The sequence below is a fragment of the Electrophorus electricus genome, chromosome 11 (genome assembly GCF_013358815.1).
Source record: "Electrophorus electricus isolate fEleEle1 chromosome 11, fEleEle1.pri, whole genome shotgun sequence".
NCBI lineage: Eukaryota > Metazoa > Chordata > Actinopteri > Gymnotiformes > Gymnotidae > Electrophorus > Electrophorus electricus.
The window spans coordinates 12036491-12057500 of record NC_049545.1 but is presented as its reverse complement, the minus strand read 5'-3'; the positions used below and the strand labels follow the sequence as shown (position 1 = coordinate 12057500).

General features: G+C 45.6%; 1 protein-coding gene across 1 annotated transcript in view; it reads left to right on the top strand.

The window, feature by feature from the left end:
• The window catches only part of srbd1 (S1 RNA binding domain 1), a 50872-nt gene extending 31020 nt beyond the window's left edge, over positions 1–19852 (top strand). The window contains 7 exon segments of the mRNA XM_035531812.1: positions 7570–7584; positions 7586–7680; positions 9086–9141; positions 9144–9252; positions 9522–9671; positions 16731–16915; positions 19000–19852. Of these exon segments, the coding sequence (XP_035387705.1) occupies positions 7570–7584; positions 7586–7680; positions 9086–9141; positions 9144–9252; positions 9522–9671; positions 16731–16915; positions 19000–19292 (903 nt within the window). The 3' untranslated portion in view covers positions 19293–19852.
• Positions 19853–21010: the final 1158 nt, after the last annotated feature.

Below are 21010 nucleotides of genomic sequence, written 5' to 3'. Positions count from 1 at the left end.
ACTTTCTTGGACGCTCTGATCTCTTTTTTTCTCACACACACTTGTATACATTTTAAATCCATTATGTAAAAGTATGGTGCCTTTGTGTCTGTGTACATTTTAGGGCTTCATTTTATAAACAACATAGTTTTATAAACAACCCAATTTTATAAATTCATATTTAGGCATTTTGTTGGGATTAACATGGCTTTTAAAAAACCTTTTTTTTTTTTTTTTTAAAGGATAGAACTATTCTCCACATTATGATACAAAACATGCTCAACATAAGAGTGCGTAAGTCATTCGAATGTGATCTCCATCACTGCTGTCAGCACATCATTATAGCTACAGGCCTGACTGCGCAGGACATCCGCTCGATGTTCAGACACAGGACGGCAGTAGAATGACGGAATGGCTCTGAGAACATCCTCTGAGATCCCGCATCAGTGTTCAGGCAGGTTCTAATGCAGCACAGGTTGAAAAGAGCCGAGGCTGAGCCAAGCCGATGATGTCACTCCCTTAAATAGCTGCTGCCTTTTTCTTTTTTTTTGTTGTTGTTGTTAACGAATCTTTGTGATTTGCGGACTGTCAGAATCTCCTCCCGCAGGCAGAGGGGGAAGTGAGGCTCAGAGATGTGACTGACGGGAGTTTGACTGATGGTGGCGATGGTGCATAGCTTCCGGCTTAGCGTAGCGTGGGAAAAGGAACAGCTTGTTGTTCACCTTTCACGTGTTTTAAGTGCTGTTTTGTCCCTGTGAACCGATCTGTTTTGGCTTTTGAGCATTTTGGTGAACCCCCCAGTGGTGGAGTCAGTCCGTTCTGCTGAACTCTGTTGTCCCTTCTCTAATGTCTTCTGCCTCTTGCTTACACACTCATCCCCACTGCAGTCCCTTCATTAACGAGGTTGGATTGTGAGTGTTTCTGTTTGGTGGTCTAGGTGGTGGTGGTTGTAGATTTCTGTAAAGTTTTATATTTGTAGCAGGTCCAGGCTTAACCTTTATTTGTAAAGTGACCCACTGGGGTTTTTCACTCTCATACTCCTACAGTGTACAGCACTGTGTCTGTATGTTGTTCATTTTGGCAGGATCCTCCCCCCCCCCCCCCCCCCCAACACACACACACACCACCCCCTCACCCCAAAAGGAGGACAATATGGGTGAACAGTTTTAGGTTTGGCCATTAAAGAGCCACCCCAGTCTCCCACGCACGCCACAGTACTAGGCTTGCTTCATTCACAACTACTGACATTGGAGTCTACACATCATACACCCAAACATGCAGTACATGCATGTAGAATAATCTTGGCAGTAATATTAGTGAATACTAATTGTAGACCGCTAAGCAATTCTTTCTTTTGGATGCACCCCTTTGAAATGTATTATATATGCATGTCAGATATCAATGGAAAGTAGTAATATAGTGTAAAAGACTTGATTTATTATTACCAGTTATACATTCAGAGATATTTAACATTGTAATCACTGTATGTTCTTATGTTAAAAATGTACAAATTAAAATGGTTTTAAAATCAGATGCAATATTTACATTTACAGACCCATAGCAGAACATGTACTGGAACAAGGAATAGTCTGAGGAACTGCTGTAGATATAAATGTATTAGGAGTTATTTAAAACCTTTGTTTCAAGGACGATAACTTTACCAAAAATAGATTACCAGCGTTGTTAGTTGCTGGATTTTTATTAACATTTTATTAACATTATTATACAGAATAAATGTAAACCGTACGTTCCTCATTTCAGAGATAATATTGAAATAAATAAAGCAAACCACTGCAGAGATATTGATATGAAGCGATCATATCACACTGACTCATGGGGCTGAAGAGAGCTTAATGCTTAGCCAGTGCTGACCAACGCTGTTTGAGGCTTATAGCTAGCATGGCAACTGCAGTTGGACATAAACAACACTGGCTTACACTGTGCTTTGTCATTCATTAATGTGTAAATTCTAACAATTGCTTTGCAGTAAAAATGCGCTTGCATTGGCATGTCTGATTTACTCTTTCTCTTCGGTGTATAACTGCTGGCTGGCTAGCTAGCTGTCAACATCTAGGACTACCATAGCAACAAGCAAGCGCATGAGGAGAAGTAACGCCGTTCGGGCTATTGTAACAGTTCATTATAATAATACAGTCCTGACGGTGGCACAAATGGACCTGCGTCACCACCTATAGGCTGTATAGGCTGTGCTCTTGGCAGCTCCAGAGCCGTGGCGGGCATAGTTTCAGACCTCGAGAGATGTAGGGAAAGGCGGACAGGCCGTAGTAAACCCTTCTCCCCTTTTTATTTCGCCTCCGTCAGGATGAGCTCAGCTGTTTTCTGCTCTCCTGGATTTGGCCCTTTAATGTTTTGCTGAAAGTGCAGGTCTCTGGTTACACAAGAGGGAAAGGCTACGGAGGCATGTAAAGGGATCCCCCAGTCAAACATCTTTTGTGTTTTCAGCTCTCTCTGGGAAGTGTGTTTTCAGAGCCTGCAGCTGGTTAGATCCACGTTGGGGCGCGAGGTAGAAGGAAGGGAGAGCGAGGCACTGATTGACATCTTAGAATGGCAGCTTTGCACAAAAAAGCTGTTAACTGGCCTGAGTGTGGACAGAAACACTTTGTTCTGACGCTGGGGCCCATCCAAGCCAAGCAGGACCTCGCACCTGAATTTAATCTGTGTGTGTGTGTGTGTGTGTGTGTGTGTGTGTGTGTGTGCACGCGCGTGCGCTTGTACACGCGTGTGTGTGTGAAAGAGAGAGAGTAAAAGAGAGCAAAACCGGCTTGCGCAGAAGAGAGCAGAGTGTGTACAGTGTAGGTGTTTGTGTTAGTGGTGGGATTGTATTGCGTGACTTGGTGTTGAAGTAGAGTGTCTCTCATGTATCTCGTGTATCGCGTCTATGAAAACAGGAGACAGGCAGGGTGTTGTGTGTTTAAAAGCTCTGCGGGCTCACCCCATGTTTCTCTCCATATTCCCAGATGCTCTAATTGAGTTTGGGCTGTTTTGTCTTCAGGGCTGCCACTCTGCAAAGCCATGTCAAAGCTCAGCTGTCAGCCTCTCGTCCTACTGTGGATGAGGAACAGAGGGCGCGTGCATGTGTACACGTGCATGTGCTTGTGCGTGTATATGCACATATGCGTGCATTTGTGTTTGTGGTGTAAGGGGGGGGGGGACATAAATAAATAAATATTTATTTAAGAACATTGGTTTTTGGGGTGTTTTTTTGTTTTGTTTTGTTTTTTTTGGGGCCCCACTGTCTAGTTCTATTAGCTTAACCTGTTCATAGCACCAGCTGCTGGCCTGGAGATGCTGCCCACGCCACAGCATGTAGTGGGGCCAGGACCCTGAAACAGAATAGGAGAGAGTTTTTGCGCCCATCCAACGGGCTGGTGCTTGAAGCGTTCTTCATTAGGCGGAGCAAATTTGTCTTTTTCTTTTCTTTCTTTCTGCTTCGTAACCACAGGTGTCACGCCAGAGCGTGCGTCTATTTTTAGTCCCTCGTGCGGCATTGTTCGCTCGGGAGTGATGCGTCTTTAATGTCTTCATTTTTGTCCTCCTGACCGAGCAGTGGCAGCCGGCCCACCAGCAGACACGGATCACCGGCGTTCCCTTGCTCAACTGTGCGCCGTTCTAGTGAGTTTTTTCTCCCAGTGTGCGAGCGCTAATATTCACAGTGGGGGCGTCCCACCTCATAAATTAGCTTACCGCCGCACATAACTCCCTGGAACTGACTTTAAAAATAGTTTGGGGGTTGCGGTGATTGATGGTGTCCTAATGAGAGAGCATTCCTGAGCCGGCGCTCAAAGCGCCCGGAGGCGACACTTTCTGGGTGTCTTCCTCTCGGAGTCTACCCAGGGACTGTGAGAACGTTTGCTCCATCCGCGCCTGAGGCTCTGCGCAGCCAATCGGCTGCCAAGTAGTCAAAAGCTAACCCCAGGGTTAGGGCGCAACTATATGGGAAGCCGTCCACACACTTCTCAGGTTGCATCCCAACATCACAGAGCTGCAGCTTTTTGTATGTTAAGAACTGAGAAATATTGGTTGTTCTTTGTGGAAAGTCCCTGGAGGGTGTTGAAGGATTGATCTGCTGTCAGTGACTTACTGGCAAAAACTCTCTCTAAAGCGGTCTCTAAAATGGTCTCAAATAGTGATAGTGTATCAGAGATGAGTGTGATATTGCTAAGGTGGGTCACAAGCTGTTCATGGGCCCATGAAAGGAAGTAAACACACAGAAGTGTGTACGTCTGTGTGTGTCTGTGAGTGTGAATGTGTTGTAACACGTGGAAAAACTTAAGGGGGGAAAAAAATATCTCACAAACGACCTTTAGCACTTCTGCGCTCTTTGTGTCGGTCTTTCTTGTCTAATGCATTCCAAAAGCACATTGGCATCACTGTCATCTAAGGTTACAGTGGGAGTGTGTGAGACAGCTTGATGATATTTTACATGGGCACTTTCCCTTTACATGAAAGTTCTCGTGTGAACACCACCTATATGACCTTTATGACATTAGACGTGTTTTCCACTGCTGTGTACCATTAGATAGGCTCAGTTATGCTGATTAAATATTTTCCCATATTATTCCCCTCTTTAGGAGTTATTGTGTGTCTGTAGACAACTGCCGTTTCCTGGTGTAACCCCCAGACACAGTGCTATAGCTCATATAGCATTAAATGGTCCTTAAGACCTTTTATTTTTTTAACTCTCGGATTCCCTCTTTAGTGCTACGGTATTAGTGTCGCTATTGCAGACCAAAAACAATGACTAATATGGAATTATAATAGCATCACAGACTTAAGGGAAAATGAAACCCATTGCTTGGTCTGCAGCGGATACAGAAGCGCAGATACAAGAATGAAGTGTGTGACAAACCGTCGGATTTTCTAGTCTGTGAAGAATGAGCATTTGTCTCGTCCTAAGATAAGATTACCTTCATAAGTGGCATTATTTGTTTGTCGTGGCACGGGAGCATCCTCCGTCAGTGTCAGAATGTTGCGCTCAGTGATCTCTTTAAGAGGTCAGTCATCCATCCAGCCTTCCTGTTTGGCGCACTGTGCAAAGTCACAGAGCTGCCGTGTGTCTCTGTTCATTTACGTCTTTCCTCACTAGTTATACTTACTGGGGTTTCTGCTCTTGCTCGGCACCTTTTAGAATTTGGCTTTTCCCCACTTCTAGCCTTCTAGCGTACTGCGTCCATTAACGCGGCCATCACAAATATCAACACACACCAGTTAACTGCAGTCGTCTACAGACATCTGTGCAGGGACCCCGAGAACCTTCTGGAACCCCACTGTAATCACTTGGTGTTTTGCGCAGTTTTGAGATGGGGCGCTAAAACATCTGGACCTTTTTTGTAACAATAGAGAGGGGACATTATGCTAAATTACTTATGGAATATCTAATACAATACATAAAGTAATAGGACACTAGGAGCTAGATATATTTTGGCTTGTTCCTACCAGCATGAGATTTATTAGCTTCATCATGTACATGCATACACAATGACTCCTTTTTTAGCAGCTCCAAGAGATAAATTCCAGTGTTCACAAGATATTTGTCTTGGTGTTTGAAGCTTAGAAGTACATAAGAAACAATTGGAAATGTACATTATTTCAGGAGCCATTTTAGTCTTTGTATTTTTGTAGCAACATCTGTTGCTAAGACCATCCTGCTTTTCTGTCTGTTTTTCATGCGCGTGTGTTTCATAGTCTCTCCGTGCACTGCTCACCTGTACGGCCATACAGCTAATGTGAAGAACCATTATCGTGTTGGATGCATCAGTCAGCCTTGTGATTGAATGTGTTTAGCTACAGTGAAGAACCAATTGGAAGAGAACCCAAGAATAAAATCTCAAGTATTTGATAACTAATCACTAAACATAATATAACCTCTGCTGGTGTTCTTTTTGGAATTTCTCCGCCTCACATTAAGAAACTCCACTATGTAAGTCTGATACTGATAAGCTGGACATATAATATTTCCACCCTTGCCTTACACATGCAAGTCTGCCATGTTTTCAATCCATATTACTTCCATTCAGCTAATAAACACCCACTCAGAGTAAACCACAGCGTCTAAATACTGAAAAATATATTGTCTGTGTCTTTGTTTATTATTCTTGCCATTCCTGCGTGGTCCGTGACCATGTGTGTGCGTGTGCATTGGGAACTGAATGTGTATATTATGTTAGTTGTGAAAGGGCCACAGGTTTCTCATTCTGTTTAATAAAGTGGATTTGTATTCATGCAAACACAATATTACGCTCAACGAACCCTCAGGCAACGTTTGCGGACCAAAATACACAGATTGGTAATAGATTCTCCACGGCACACTTCCACGCATCGTTGTCTCCAGGGCTGTGGTGCACCCTTCTGATGAAAGTTACTTCTGTTGGATCTGCCCCACATGAAAGGGGTGATTACAGGATCCAGTGCTAAATCTTCCCCTTTGCCGCTCTCGCTAGCTTGAGGGCATCTGAGTATCTTTAATCGAGCCGTGTGTGCTCTGAGACTCACTTCATCAAAAGACTTCTATGAGTTGTACACAGAGCAAGTGATGAAGTCATTTAGGAACTGCGGACTTCCTAAATAACCACTGATGCGTTTTGCGATGACATGCATGACGTGGGGCTGAAGTTTTCCACTTCAAGTGGCACGTTGTTGAGTAACGCGACTTGTTGGTGTGCTTTTAAACGGCGGTGTGTTCTGATGAAGCCTAGGCTTCCTGTGTACCTTCTTGTATGTGGACCCATTGCCTCAGGTCATCTGGTTCAGTACAGGAAGTGTCCAGAGAACATTTTGGGGCGGCTCAAAAAAAAAAAAGAATGGATTGCCCCTCTACTGCTGGGACTTTAACAACAGTAACACCTTCCATATGGTTACTATGTCCCTGTGCAGTAGAAAGGCCGATCAGAATTCCTCACTTGCTCCTAATTTTGTCAGTTTTGGGTTCTACTCTGTGGTTTTTCTTCCCTTTGAATTCCATCTCCATTAAAAAATAAAAAATAAAAATAAAAACCACCTCCAAAGTGTGAAAAGTTCGGTTGGATTAACTTTATCAATTCCCTGCGCTTAATGGAAAAGCCCTGCGAGTGGGCTTTGAAGCATCACAGGCGCGTTCCAATGAAAACAGGCCGCGAACTGCTCTCCGTCTCTCTGGAGGCGAAGCCATCCGCACTCTAATGCTTTCATTGTCTCTTCTCTCAGACCAACACTACAACCACAAGATCTTCAGGGTTGGAGCTAACCACCACTGACACAACAGTGGCCTGATGAAAAGTCTTGTTTTTGCAACATGACTTTGATAGCAATTAATGGAGCTCGGAAAACTCTCCTGCTTCAAAGCTCATCTGTCGAGTTAATAATTGGTAACTAGAGTGTGTAATTGTGGAAATATATTTTTGCCTCCTGAAGTTGCTTGTTGTTACGCATACGTAAACATGTGTAGGTCTAATTAGCCAACTCGAAATACTGCGCATGCCTTCTACATTCTTTTGATCCAAGACCACAAAAGTTGAACTCCCCATGAACACACTCACATGCGCGCGCGCGCACACACACACACACGTAAATCTGGTTGGTCGCCCTTTCCAGCACGACGTGTCGCAAGAGTTTGCTGAGAGCAGCGTTGGATGGCGTGGTGCAGGAGTGTGTGAGCTTCGTGGGAAGGTGGACATCAAACATCTGCTCCGAGACGCTGATGAGGTACAAGCCAAATAGTTTCCAGGATCAGTCACGACATGGCAACTACACACTCGCCTTCCCACTACTGCTCAGTGCTCTGTTTAGTCTGACACCCCACTCAGGCCAAGCCAGACTGCCATCGTACACACCTACATGCATGCACACGCACGTGCACACACCCTCTCACTCACACACACACACACACACTCATTTTACACAATTATGTTCTCACGTACACTCGCACATGAGCCAAATAGCTTTTACTCAGAATGCCTCTTTTCAGACACTCACACACCCCCACCCACACCCACACCAATTTTGGTAGGATTCTTCAGTTACAGAGATTCTCACAAGTAGACGTTTTCATATTCTTACGTTTAGTGTTCCCTCATGCACACGCGCTCGTGTGGTACATGAACATGGTGCTTTATTCTATACACAATACATGAACCTGTGCATGTGGACTCAAATCCTGAACCAGACTTTGACAAACAGGCTCTTTGCCCTGCCTTGTACCCATGGAGATGTGTTTGAAGGTACTAAAGTTTAAATGGCATAGAAATATTAGTCAAGGCGTCATTTTTGTGCGCCTCTCACACACACACACACACACACACACGTAATGATACACACACTGCACCATCCATTAGAAAACGAGTATTAAATGTACAGTGTTGAAACATTGATTTTACAGGGGGTTGCCAGACTCATCGTACTGGATCTGAAAACTATTATTATTATGTCACAGGCCAGAAGTGGTCAAGTATGAGGCCTGCAGAGATCAGGTCATCTGTTTACCTGACTTTAAATGAGCTCTGCACTCCAGAACTCCATAAGCGCACTCTCGACATGTTCACGCTTCCAGTGCTCAGTCCTTATTTATAAGTGATGACATACTATGTTTACGTAGCTGCTTTTGGGGAGAGCTGTCACTTTAAATTGCTCCTACCATGTCACCAAGGCCCGTTCAAAGCCTGCCTGTTTTGTATGAAAAGGTCACAGAGATTATGAGATCTTGGGGAAACCTTTCGGTAACTCTGGAAAATGTTCTCTGTATTTGTATTAATCTTTCACACCTGAAAATGTAAGGATCAGAGTGGTATGAAGTAGAATTTCCATGCTCTTGGGTGGACTTTCAAAGTACAGTCCTTCACTCAGGTGAAAGGGGGTTATTGACATGTGAGCCAATGACTAATACTAAAAACAAGCAGGCTTTTAAATCTTAAAAGCCGTTAAAGGTCATTGCCTACCGAGTGTTCACGAGCATTCGAAGCGCCATCGCAATGCATGTTCTAAGGATTTAGAAAATGGGTGGGGAGGCAATTTACAGTAACTGCTGAAAAGGTTACCGTGGGTGACGTAGACGGGAGGGAAGCGGTTTCGTCCTTTGTGAAGCTTTGCGAGTGGCCGGTTGTGTCTTTGGCAGGCACGTGGCTGGACTGAACGCTGCCCGGGCGCGTGGCATAGTGCAGTGGAGGGAGAAGACGGGCCCTTTCTCAACCGAGAGCAGCTGAAGCTGGTCAAAGGTCTTGGCCCCAAGAGCTTCCAGCAGTGTGCCGGCTTCGTGCGGATCAACCCGGAGAGCGTGCGCAGGTACCACAGCCGTGGGTCCTCCGTCATCTCGTAGAATTTTGGTTCTGCCCTGGCATCGTTCTGCCAATTTATATGTAAATGTTTACGCAAATGCAAATTGGCATAAATTATCTACATCGATTAGTCTGTATAACAAAATGTGACTTAAAAATACGGTAGGATAAGTTGGATGGTGAACATGTCAGTGTGTCTGTTAATTTGTCATCCTTTGTTCTCGTATTTAATTTCCTACTACTAAACAGAGCTTCTGTCTTCTCTTGCTCCTCTAGCCATGGCTCAGGTGGCGACCCAGACTCTGCACCTGCTAAGACACCAGCAGCCAAGAAGAGCAAATCTAAAAGCTCTGCTGGCGTCTCTAACCAGCCTAACCCTCTGGACCAAACGTGCATCCACCCAGAGTCCTACAGCGTGGCCATGAGGTCAGAGCAAAGCTCCACTCTAATGTCCCATATGCTTACAAGAACATTCCTCTTAGTAACAGTTTGTTGGTTATTTGCTGTGTGTGCGTGCGTGTGTGCGTGCATGTGCGTGCGTGTGTGTACGCGGACACGGGGACGGTTGGCACATCCGCATAAATGGAGTGGTGGCATCTGGGCGTGTGTGTGTGTATGCGCGTGCACGTGCGGATGTGCGAGGACTGTCGTCGTGGCCGCCGCTCATCCGAAAAGCGCACTGAGCATGTGCTGAGGACTCTGTGGCTGTGAATGGGAGCTTTGGCTGCAGCTGTGCTGATCCAGCCTGTTTAGACTACTCCTGTCTGACACTTGTAACGTCCGTTGCCAGGGGCTGCGTCTGTGCGGAAGCTCCTAGATTTGGATGCAGGACAGCTGCAAGTCAAGTCGAACGTGTGTGTGTCAGGGGGACGTTGACGAGCCGAATGTGAATTAAGCAGACAATGCTGGCGCTTTGAGTATGCAGAATTGTTCAATCTCTGGTTTAGGGAAAGAACTTTCTATACCCAGAACCCTGCTTTTTTTCCAGAGGGTTCACTATTTTACTTGGTAGGCCTGTATTTAATGCGTGCGCGCTTTAGGGATGGATGATGTAACCCAGAACCGACATACTGGTAGATGCTCGTGGTGTGGAATGAAATTGACTATATGGTTTATTCTGGCAATGCATCTGCTTTCATTATGGAAATTATTTTCTCATTATGGATTAATCCAAAAAAACTCACCAAGTCTCTCTCTCTCTTTTTTAAGAAGCAGAATTCAAGCTTACGGTAACGTACACCGTTGCTGTTCCCCGGCGTGGGGTGCGCGCCGGTCCAGCCGCGCTCAGCCTGATCTGTCGTCAGAGGCGTCTGTGGGGGTTAGAGGTCTAATAAAGCCACTTAGGGGCATGGAGAGGGGGAATAATCACCCTGTCATATCCTCCCTCTTCTACTCCTTCTGTTTGTTTTCTTTTCTCTCCGTTCAGCTTCATTTCCCACTAAACCAGGCAGAAAAGCCTCCCTTGCAGTTCCCTGCATTATCGACACACTCTATCGTTACCAAATGCTGCGCTAATGGATGTTCTGCTAGACTCCGATTGTCAGTGTGAGCGCTGGCCTATTTTTCTTGGAAAAGCAGGATTTGATTAAACACGGCCACCGGCGGTGCCGAGCTAGTAACGTTGCGCCCCGGCTAATGTAGCGGACTTAAAACAAGGGTTTCCGGGGGGCGAGGGTGGAATTCGGGGTGTTGCTAATAAAGTGTGCCGAACGCGGGGCCAAGCGCTGGCCGGGCGGTGGAAGCGGAGGCCTAATGATGCGAGCAGGTCGTCTGAACGATGGCTTTATAACGACGGTGACAAGCTTGACAGATTCCCAACAATCTGCAGCCCATTTCTGCGCTGCGTTCATCAGTCTTTTCTTCTGTCCCGCTCGCTCTGTGTTTCACTCGCTCTCCTTAATTCTCCCCGACGTTATTGGACACAGACGGCCCCTCCGTCTCTCCCTCTCCCTCGCTCGGCCTTCGCCTTGCCACTTAAAGAAAATGGTTAACGTGAGCTCGTGATCCAGCGCAAAGCGTCCCGGCGCTCCAGCCGCTCGGCCCCAGGGACGGGGGCTGTTCGCAGGGCCGCGCGGGAGCCTGATATTGGTGCGGACAGGAGAACAGGAGGCTGAAATCAGACACATGTTGTGCCTGTGCGGACATGCGCCCACCCTCCCCTACAGTGGGAGTGATTGCTGCGCCATGGCTGCTTCGAGGAGCGTGGGCCAGCAGGCGGTAATGGTGTATCATGTTGCTCTAATGTGATGAACCTGATACCCTTAGCCTTACCACTGGGAACCATGTCCCACACACACACACACACACACACGCACGCACACACACGCAGGCACGCACGCACGCTTGCTCGCATGCACACACAAACACGTATGTATACAAATGCTGTGCTGTTGACCCCCTGAAGGTGTGGACTTGGTTAAAGGAACAGACTTGTGTGCCAGAGGTGGCTATATATTGGTTTCTACTGAGGCACCCCCATGAGAAATGTGGGCAGCATTCAAATGGCTACATATGAATAGATTATTTGAATCACCGCATGAGATATGAGATTATTGACCTTGTTTTAGCATGTGTTTGGGAATGTAAATGTGAAGAAAATTGCTCTGGTCAGACCGTCAGTGGCCATACCAGAACTTTATCACTGTGTAGCTATCGGTAAGGCAAAAACAGATGATGCAGAAAAATATTTGGATTAAAACAAGGATTCGTGTAGAATAATGGCTAAAAACATGGATCTCTTTTATTGTATTATTACTAAGCAAGTAAGTTGCAAATTGACAGATAAGTGTGCTTCCTTTTCCTGTCAGGCAGTGCATCAGCAGAGAGCAGAGCGCTTCTGCCACACACGCCGACGCCAGGGCTTCGGCTCGGGTGAGTAAAGGGCAGCTAGCCACGAGCTCCCAGTGGCTGCATCTGGAGAGGCTCTGTCGCGGGGCCCGTGGGGAGCAGAGCCCAAACCCACCCCCCACCCCGTGCCACTTCCCAGCCGAGCTGCTTTTCATTAGGGCCTGCTGGAGAAGCTCCACTGCGCTCTACTCCGTCAAACCCCAGACCCCCCAAACCACCACCCCCAAAACACAAACACACCAGGGGGAAACCTGAGCCCCCGGCCCATGGGCCGCACTCGCATGCGGGCTCTTCATAAATCACCCGGAGCGCGGCCCCGGGGCCCCGCTGCCCTGCCCTTCGCCGCACAGGCTCCTGTGCTCCACAGAGGCTCTTATGAACAGCGCAGACGTGGTTTGGCGGTCGCAGGGGAGGATGTGTGCAGGCCCGTGCGTGCGTGCGTGCGTGCGTGTGGTTGATTTTCAGGGAAGGTAAACGTAGAGCAGGAGTAGAATGTGATCCTTACTTTTGTGCAGGCTTGATTTTGCCTTCACCTCAGCTTGGGGTTGGGCTAGATTGAACGAGTTAAATTGAAGGTGTTCTGACGAACTGATCTTGGATCAGTGGTCGATGTGTTGATCCAGGTGTGAAGATGCTGTGTGTAGCACCTCCCATGCAACTCAGAGCAGAACCTGAACTACGGACAGAGCCCACTATAGCACACTTGACCTGAGAGACACATCAGAACTCTCTATATAGGTTTGGCTTCTCCATGTTCACCACCTCATAATTCACAGACCAAAGGGATAAGCAAAGACATGGATTATTTTTCATTTCAGTGGACCCAGGCCTGCTGGTGAACTGTTAGTGATTATAAAGTAAGCATGAAGTCACACCTGCAGTGTTCAGAACTCCTGTTTTTCCTGTTAGTGATTAGCAAAGCCCTAATACCGTACATGTTACACTGACACGTTTTAAGACATTTCATGAGGAAAGTCTTAATTAATTCCTGTTTAATTTGATTATATTGGATGCCATAAAGCGTGACACATCGTTTTAATAAAGGGGAACATAAAAAAAGCAAAAGGGGGGGGGGGGGAAGTGATAGAAATGTGGAACAGTTCTGCGTAGAGGTGAAGTGAGTGGAAAGCATCCAGGATGCGATTTCTGCTGCTTCATGCGAGACTTGTGAGATCCCTTCAGTATACACTTTGGGGACCACTTGATGTGATGTGGTTAAAGAATGGCCTTCGTTTTGACTAATACATATTTACATTTGTCTGGTCATATGAAGGCAACTGTCTTGAGCTTGAACCGGGCAATCACAGAGAGATATTGCAGCATTCTGTATTATCAAAGAGGCAAAAATACTGTGATAATCATTTACAAATTATATGTTGTGCAATAGTTGGGGAACTGGCATCATCATGCACAGCTGCCATTGGCACATACAGTGTTCATTTACACCCCAACTCCACAGTCCGGATCAGCCATTCATGTATTCTGGGGAAGCAGTGAAAGATGAAGAAAATAATTTTTAGCCACAGCACTTGAGCAACTTATAAATGTGGGGCCTTAAGAAGATAGAAAAAACATGTTGCATGTTTGTGTGGTAGTGTGTGGGTTTTTGCGCAAGTATTTCAGTGTCCGTGCGGAAATGTGTCCCCGTATACTGCAGGAAGTGGGCGGAGTCTGCACCCACCTGTCCTGTCAGTCACACTGAGGACAGCTGCACTGGCTAGCTGGCGTCAGGATGCCACAGCAATGGCTATCCATCAGCAGGCTGGCTCAGCAGCCAGTCCCCCCTACACTACATTCCAGCGGAGCCCCGAAGTCCCACATTCCAAAGCCACCTCTGGACATGTCGAGCTCCCACTCGCTCCCAGCAACCCCGCTGTCACACACACCCCTGGTTGTGTGCATGTGTCCGCTCAACATTTCTTAAGCCCCTTTTTAAGACTTGTTCGATATGACAGCAAGACTTAAGAAAAATGAGCTATGAAAAGAAATATATAAGGATTTGAAATAAAAGCTGAACCAATTGCGTGCGTGCGTGTGTGCGTGCGTGCGTGTGTGTGTGTTTCGAGAAAGAGACAGCGGTAGTAAAATTTCAGTTTTTAAACTTCTACTTAAACCTTTAAGTATTTAAAAAGTGGTATTTAAACTGGTCTCACCTCCTACAGCTTCAGAAGCAGTTTGATTGCACAACTGATGGAGGAGCTCTGTTCAGTACATCCTGTTTCTTTGGAAACCTTGTATACTACACAGCAATTTTTACCACCTCTTCATCTTTAACTAGAGTACACTGAAAATACTCCCTGGAATCTTCTTCAGTGATATAAAAAATGAGTTCCTCTCACCCTTCCAGTGGGTGGTCATATCTTTTCCTTACACTCAGGCTTCTGCCAGCAGCCTGGGAGTTTGCAGGTCCTCCAGCTTTGGGGTCACTTCCTCAAGTATCCCTATCACCCCTGGGACAACCTTGGTTTTAACCTTCCACATTCTCTCTATTTCTTCTTTCAGTACGTGGTATTTTTCCAGCTTTTCATATTCCTTCCTTAGGATCTTTCTATCGCTCCAGAGTTCTTGATTTCTGCTCTTTATCTACAGTCACAATGTCTAGTTGGTTTGCCACTCCGGCTCCATTATATGTGGTAGATTAATTCCCTCTGTCCTCATCACTTTTCCACTTTTTACTATTGACCAACACACCTCTCCAGCCTGAACGACATTCCAATGTCCTTGCTCTAGATCCTGGTCAGGTGGAACAGTGAGTCTATGGGGGTACTGCATGTCCTTGGTAAATACCCAACTTTGTGGGCAGTTGCGCAATTGTTTTTGAGTTGGCGTCCAGTGTTGTCCTCCAGTGTTCCATTGAGTTCTGGATGAAGACCCTTATTGACTTTTACAGGGTCAGGCATTCAAGTGTCCACTTGGGTTTTGGGTATGTGACATTGATTAATGTTTTCTTCTCGACCATTCAGACAACACTTAGCTTGTTCTGTCTGGTTTTGGAATCCTGGCGGACAACTCCGTCCGCCAGTAGATGGTGCTTTCAGCCTCCGGCGGTGTAAACAGGCCTAATCTGGGTAGTACTTGTGTACTTTTACTCATGTGCATTCAGCTTGCTGGGTAGTATTCCTGAGAGGAGCCTTCATGTTGTGAACAGGCAGGTTATTGGCCTGAAGTTAGATCATGTTTGGCTCTTATTGCAGTGCCTTGTGTTAGCCGGCTTGGGTGGGAGTTTTTTTAGCCAGTAGGCATGGAGCATGATGAGGCGATGTGTTGTCCAGGACATGTTCGTGATCCACTCCTTTGTTTAGCAGACTTCAGGGCCTTCAGGGTTGTATTTTTTTCTGTAAGCATGCCCCCATCTTGGATATTTATTCTCGTCTGGAGCGCGGTCAGTTTGCTGACTTCCATCACGGTTGTATTTGTCTGTAGTCATCTCTGTCTCCAAGGGAGACGTCGAACATCCGTTTCCACTTGTAAGAGTAGACATCGTTTGACAATATTTAAGTGTTGAGCAAATAACACCACTAATGCTAATACGCATTATGATCATAATCACTGGGCTCCACGAGACCTTTGAAGGTGTTCTTCATGGATCAGACTAGTTTTTCCAGAACATCCTGTAGATGCTCAGTCGGAGGAATTTGGAGTCTGGAGTACTGTAGGAGTTCTCGACTGTCTCTTTTGCCAGAGATGGTAATTAGCTGTACACTGGAGAAACCAAGAGATGGCTTGCTGTTTAGTTCACTGAACGTGCCAGAAAAACGAGGCCCACCTCGCAACTTAAGTTTCAGTAAACGTGCGTTCCCGAGGACTTGATTTCTTAAACGGAATGTGAGGGGCATCTGAATTGAATGCAACATCTGGTCTGAATTCTTGCCCCCACTAGTTTTCAAAGCAAAGTTTCAGCCATGGACCTAGACAATATTAGGGAGGTGGTTTTAATGCTATGGCTGATCTATGTGGGTATGGATGAGGGTGTGGCTGTGTAGCGGAATAATAATTATATATATATATATATATATATATATATATATATATATATATATATATATATATATATATATATATATATATCTATAAAATGTGTGTATGAACCACTTTGAACAGCTGATAAAGGATCTGTGTGTGTGTGTGTGTGTGTGTGTGTGTGTGTGTGTGTCAGGTTGTGTTTGCTGGGCTGGAATGAGGGTAGCCCTCCTGTCTGCTGGATGTGTTATGTTGGGCCTTGGTTTGAGGCTCCACCAGTGGTTCTTTTTTAATATACTTGCTAAGAAATCTGATTTATGGAAAGAGACAGAGTCTTCAGCTTTGGGACCCTGGAGATCAGGATTTAGGGCATAATTAGTCTCACCTCCACTCCTCTTTTCTTCTCCTCCTCTCTGCAATTCAGCCATCCGGCCCCAGGCTATGTTGCGTCTGTGGGATATCCACCATGTGCGCTGGCCTCTGGGGAAGTCTATTAAAAAGCCATTTATTAAGACAGCGCCTCCCCTAGACCCTGAGACTTCCCTGCCACATTACACGGCCTCTAATGTGAGCGCACCCATCTGCGCTGCATTGCTTCTGTCATTCTGTGCACCCCGTCAGCTAATTCCTCGTTCTGCTTGTCTGTGTAATTGTGCCGTTTGCCGGCTCTTCCTCCAGGTTCCTGTCCCAGATCGGTGGTGGCTCGGAGGAGCTGGGCAGTGCTCAGCTCCGGCAGCGGGTTGAGTGCTGCGTTGGGAACCGTGGCCTGGAGCCTTTGGCGCAGTCTCTCAACACATGCCCCGAGACACTGCAGCTTATCGTGGATGGCCTCACCCAGCCGCCTGGTTTTGACATCCGTCAGGGTAAGTGGGAAACAGCATTCTGATCTGCGGGGTATTTGGTGAAGCTATTGATTTCATAATATCTATTGGTAGGTGAACTCACCGAGAGGCTTACTGAGATGAACAGCAGAACACAGCCTATATGCACATTAAAACTTTCATTAACACTCAGAAATTAGGTTTACTTTTATTGCGTGGCAGTGCCATGTTATGGTTTACTGTGAAATCATTTTCTAACAACGGTCATTAGAAGTTGTGCTACTTCACGGAGCACCACAGCACCTCTTCAGCAAATATTCCCTCTCACGCACACACACATGCACACAAAAACTCTCACAGCTCTCAAAGACCAAAGGACTTTCCCTCCCATATGACCATAACTCAGACAGATTAAAGAGAGTCCTGTGTCTCCTGTCTGTCTCTCTCAGTCTCTTTGTCTCTCTCTCTCTGTCTCTCTCTCTCACTCGCCTTTCTGGATGCTCGTCTGCTCCTCTCCCCAGAGTGCAAGATCTGGGCGGTGCTCCAAGCGTTTGAAGTCTCGCCATGTAATTTGGGGGAAGACCCGAGTTATTAAAGCAGCCCTGCCGACAGATATATCATTAATGGGAGAAAGGCCTGCTTACAGAGAATAATGCGCTCACAGTGGAGAGAGCCCACAGCCACTTTCACTACGGGAATAAAACCATGTGAACAACAAATGCCTATCCTGGTTTAACATTACCCTCAGTCATGTGAGAGGACAACGTTTTGCTAGCGCAGTGGACAATAATGCGGTGATGATGATAATTATGTTCTTTGAAGCCAGCAGGATAATAATTGATATTAATGCCATCATGGCTTTTACGTAGACTTGATACAGAGTAAACCTTTAAGCAGGTTTTTTGTTTGTTTTTTGGTTTGTTTGTTTTTTTACGGCCATTGTAAAGTATAATTCACTTTAGAACGAGTTGTAGGGCACCATATGTGATTCTTTAACAATCTAATATTTTGCTGCCCATGTAAAACAGTAAGACATGTTGGAAACTTAATATTGTATATAATCTTAGTTCCTAGACTTTTGTTTGCCAGCATAGCAACTGTCATCACTTCAGTTTCTGCCAGCTCAGAGCAGCTAGGAAATTGACTTTCTAGATCAGCCCAAGCTTTCCTATGATTGTGAGCAGTATTTGATCAATGCGTGGATACATCAAGGAATTTTTTGACAGTGGGGAGACTTTTATATTTCCATATGTGGGGTAATGACAACACTGTTCATTTGGGTGGATTTAACCATGGAACCCTGACAAGGACGTTTTGTTTCTAGGTGCTTGAGGTGAGGGTTGTATTGTAGACCTGAATATTTATAGGGGCAGATGCTTGAATGTGAAGCATACTGCCCATTCCAGTACAAATGTTTCTCATTTTTCAAATTTATCTGGATTTGTTTCGCATACGAATGTTCTGTAACTGTATGCATTAGCATTATTTATTGCGATGCATGCTACCGTGGCGATCTCGGCGGGGCCCGTGACGTGTCTCAGGGCAGCCGTGTGTCACTTGCGCTCTGCGGGTCAGGGACCGGTGTAGTGCAGTGGCTGGGCCACAGGCTTTCCCATCAGGAGATTGCAGGTTCACTTCCCCCTGCTTGGAGGCCTGATGAGGTTGCGCGCCATCGCCAGCTGTAAAAATAGCTGCCATGTGAACCGCACGTTAGGTGAGGTGTCCCGGATAGGAATAATCAGAGATGAATGTTTCCTGGACCACAGAGAGCCTGCAGAGAGACCATGTTTATCTAAAAGTCTCTCCCAAAGAAAGTCTCCTCAGAAGAGACAAAATTGATTCTGAGAGGGGGCACAGAGCAGTTTGTTGGTATTAGGCCTGGTAATTTCATTTGTTTGAAGTCATTTTTTTTTCTCATCCTATTTGTAATGTCGGTTTGTGCGCGTCTTAGGTCAGCAGTTTTTTTTTTGACGTGGAACAGATCATTTCAGGTAGAGGGGAAGTTCTAGACAATTAGAAGGCTACTGAAGCTTGAACTCATGTTTACATGGAATTGTTCTCTCTGTTCCTTCATCCTTTCTTTCATCCCTTTTCCACTTATTCTTCGTCCTCTTCCCTTCTCTTAGACTTTGAGAAAGCGGACTTCAAGCAAGGGATCGTGTCCATGAGTGACCTCCATACGGGGACCGTTCTAACAGGGCGTGTGGAGAACACAGCTTTGTTCGGGGCGTTCGTGGACATTGGAGTGGGCCGATCAGGCCTCATCCCGAAGCGCTACATCACCCCGGATAAACTGCCTGCTGACCAGAGGTGCAGGAATCTAGCACTAGGACCAGGGGAACGGGTCGAAGTCCGGGTTTTAGACGTGGATATTCAGCGAAGCCGCATCACCTTGGACCTCATCAGGGTTCTCAGATAAGGGTCCTCGGATCGCACAAAAATCTCTGAAAACTGCATAGCGGCGAGAAAAGGTTGCCATTCTGCTCTTAAATGTTGAGATTTGGGAATCTGAACCACAGATTCCTAATCTGAACCACATTCCTAATCTCTTTAAAATAACCGCACAATATGGACCAAGAAGTTCCAGTACACAAGTGCACAATTAGTTTGCTTAGCTCAGAAGAGCACTTTAGTTAATGTTGTGTTTGGGTTCTATTCACATTTTGAGGTTGTGGGATAACTAATGATGCTGTAAACAGATGCCAAAAAACATTGTAAATAAAGTATAATTCCTTAGAGTTTTCTTTTCATGTGCGTTTGTATGTTTGACTAAGTATACATTGTTTTTTGATTGTATGTTGAACTCACATATTGCTGAGGAAATTGCTGAGTAGTAAGAATAATTGGCTTCAGTATTTAGAAATGGTGATGTATAAGGTATGTCAGATTTTTGAAGGTCATTACAATTTGTCAGACATGAATATTTACCATTTTTTGCAGTGAAATGGCCCTTCCACAATAAACACATTTTTTTACAGAGCTTGATGAAATGATTAATATCAATTCCTTTTTGCATGCACTTGTTTTTAGTCCCCAGGAATACATAGATTGTTCAAGCAGACTCCCAATCTCCTAATGTTAATCCTGAGAAACTGATAGTCCTGTAGATTTTGCTTGATTGTTATGGATCTGTTATTGTGTTGAATATTGTTATTGTCTGTTTATTATGGTTGGGAAAGAATAGGCTCTGTGAATTTATCTGAATGTGGGTAGAAAAGAGGTATTAATTAACAGCATATGACATCACATTGACACAACCTGTATTGTATGCTATTGATTGGTTTCACAATAAGTACCCGGAACGCTCCAAACCTCCCCACCTCCAACCCTTTTCCCCCCCATCTTGAAGATACTGTTACAATAGCACAATCACTTGGCTAGAAATGCAGTTTGATTGACAGCCTCTTAGGATGTGGGAAGAGGGGGTGGCATGAGCAGCTGCCACACTGCAATATGACTTAGGGGGCCGTGGGGAGAAGCTAAAGCCAATTATCCTGGGCTAGCCACGTGCTAATCAGTCACTTCAAAATTAATCCCATATTCCCTCTTCTCTATTATCCAATCTGTTTGTGTGTATGTGGCGTAAATACAGAAATGGATAAATAAGGAACCCACAGTGCCCTGAGCACTTTTTACAAACCACAGAGAGAATACTAAATCAGTGTATGAAATTTGCATTTCATCTGTTGCTTTTTGTTGCGGCGATATTTCATCAAACATAAGCAGCCGTGGCAGGACGCGGCTCTCATCAGGAGATGATCAAAAGCCAAAGGTTTTCCACGGCTTTTATACGTTACAGTTGTTCCGCGGTCATAGGTGGCCTTTGGTAGTAGAATATCATCCTACATGAGACATTTGGAAACTGAAATCCTTGTTTTTTTTTTAAAAAATACTGTTTCCTGTGTCAGGGTTCTTTGTGTGGCCCTGTCCTTCAGCGTCCGCCTTTGTGTGTTTTCTTAGCTGTGTGCTGCATGCATGCAAGTGTAATTGTTTAAGGCTCTGCGTGTGGGCATTGTGCCTGCCTGTGCCTCCAGCTTAAGAGCAGTCTGTAGCTGGCGCTGGTGGAGCATCCCCGTGGGCATGCGTGCTATTACCATCCCCTGTCCATTCGCCACCCTGAAACGTGAGCCAGCCTAG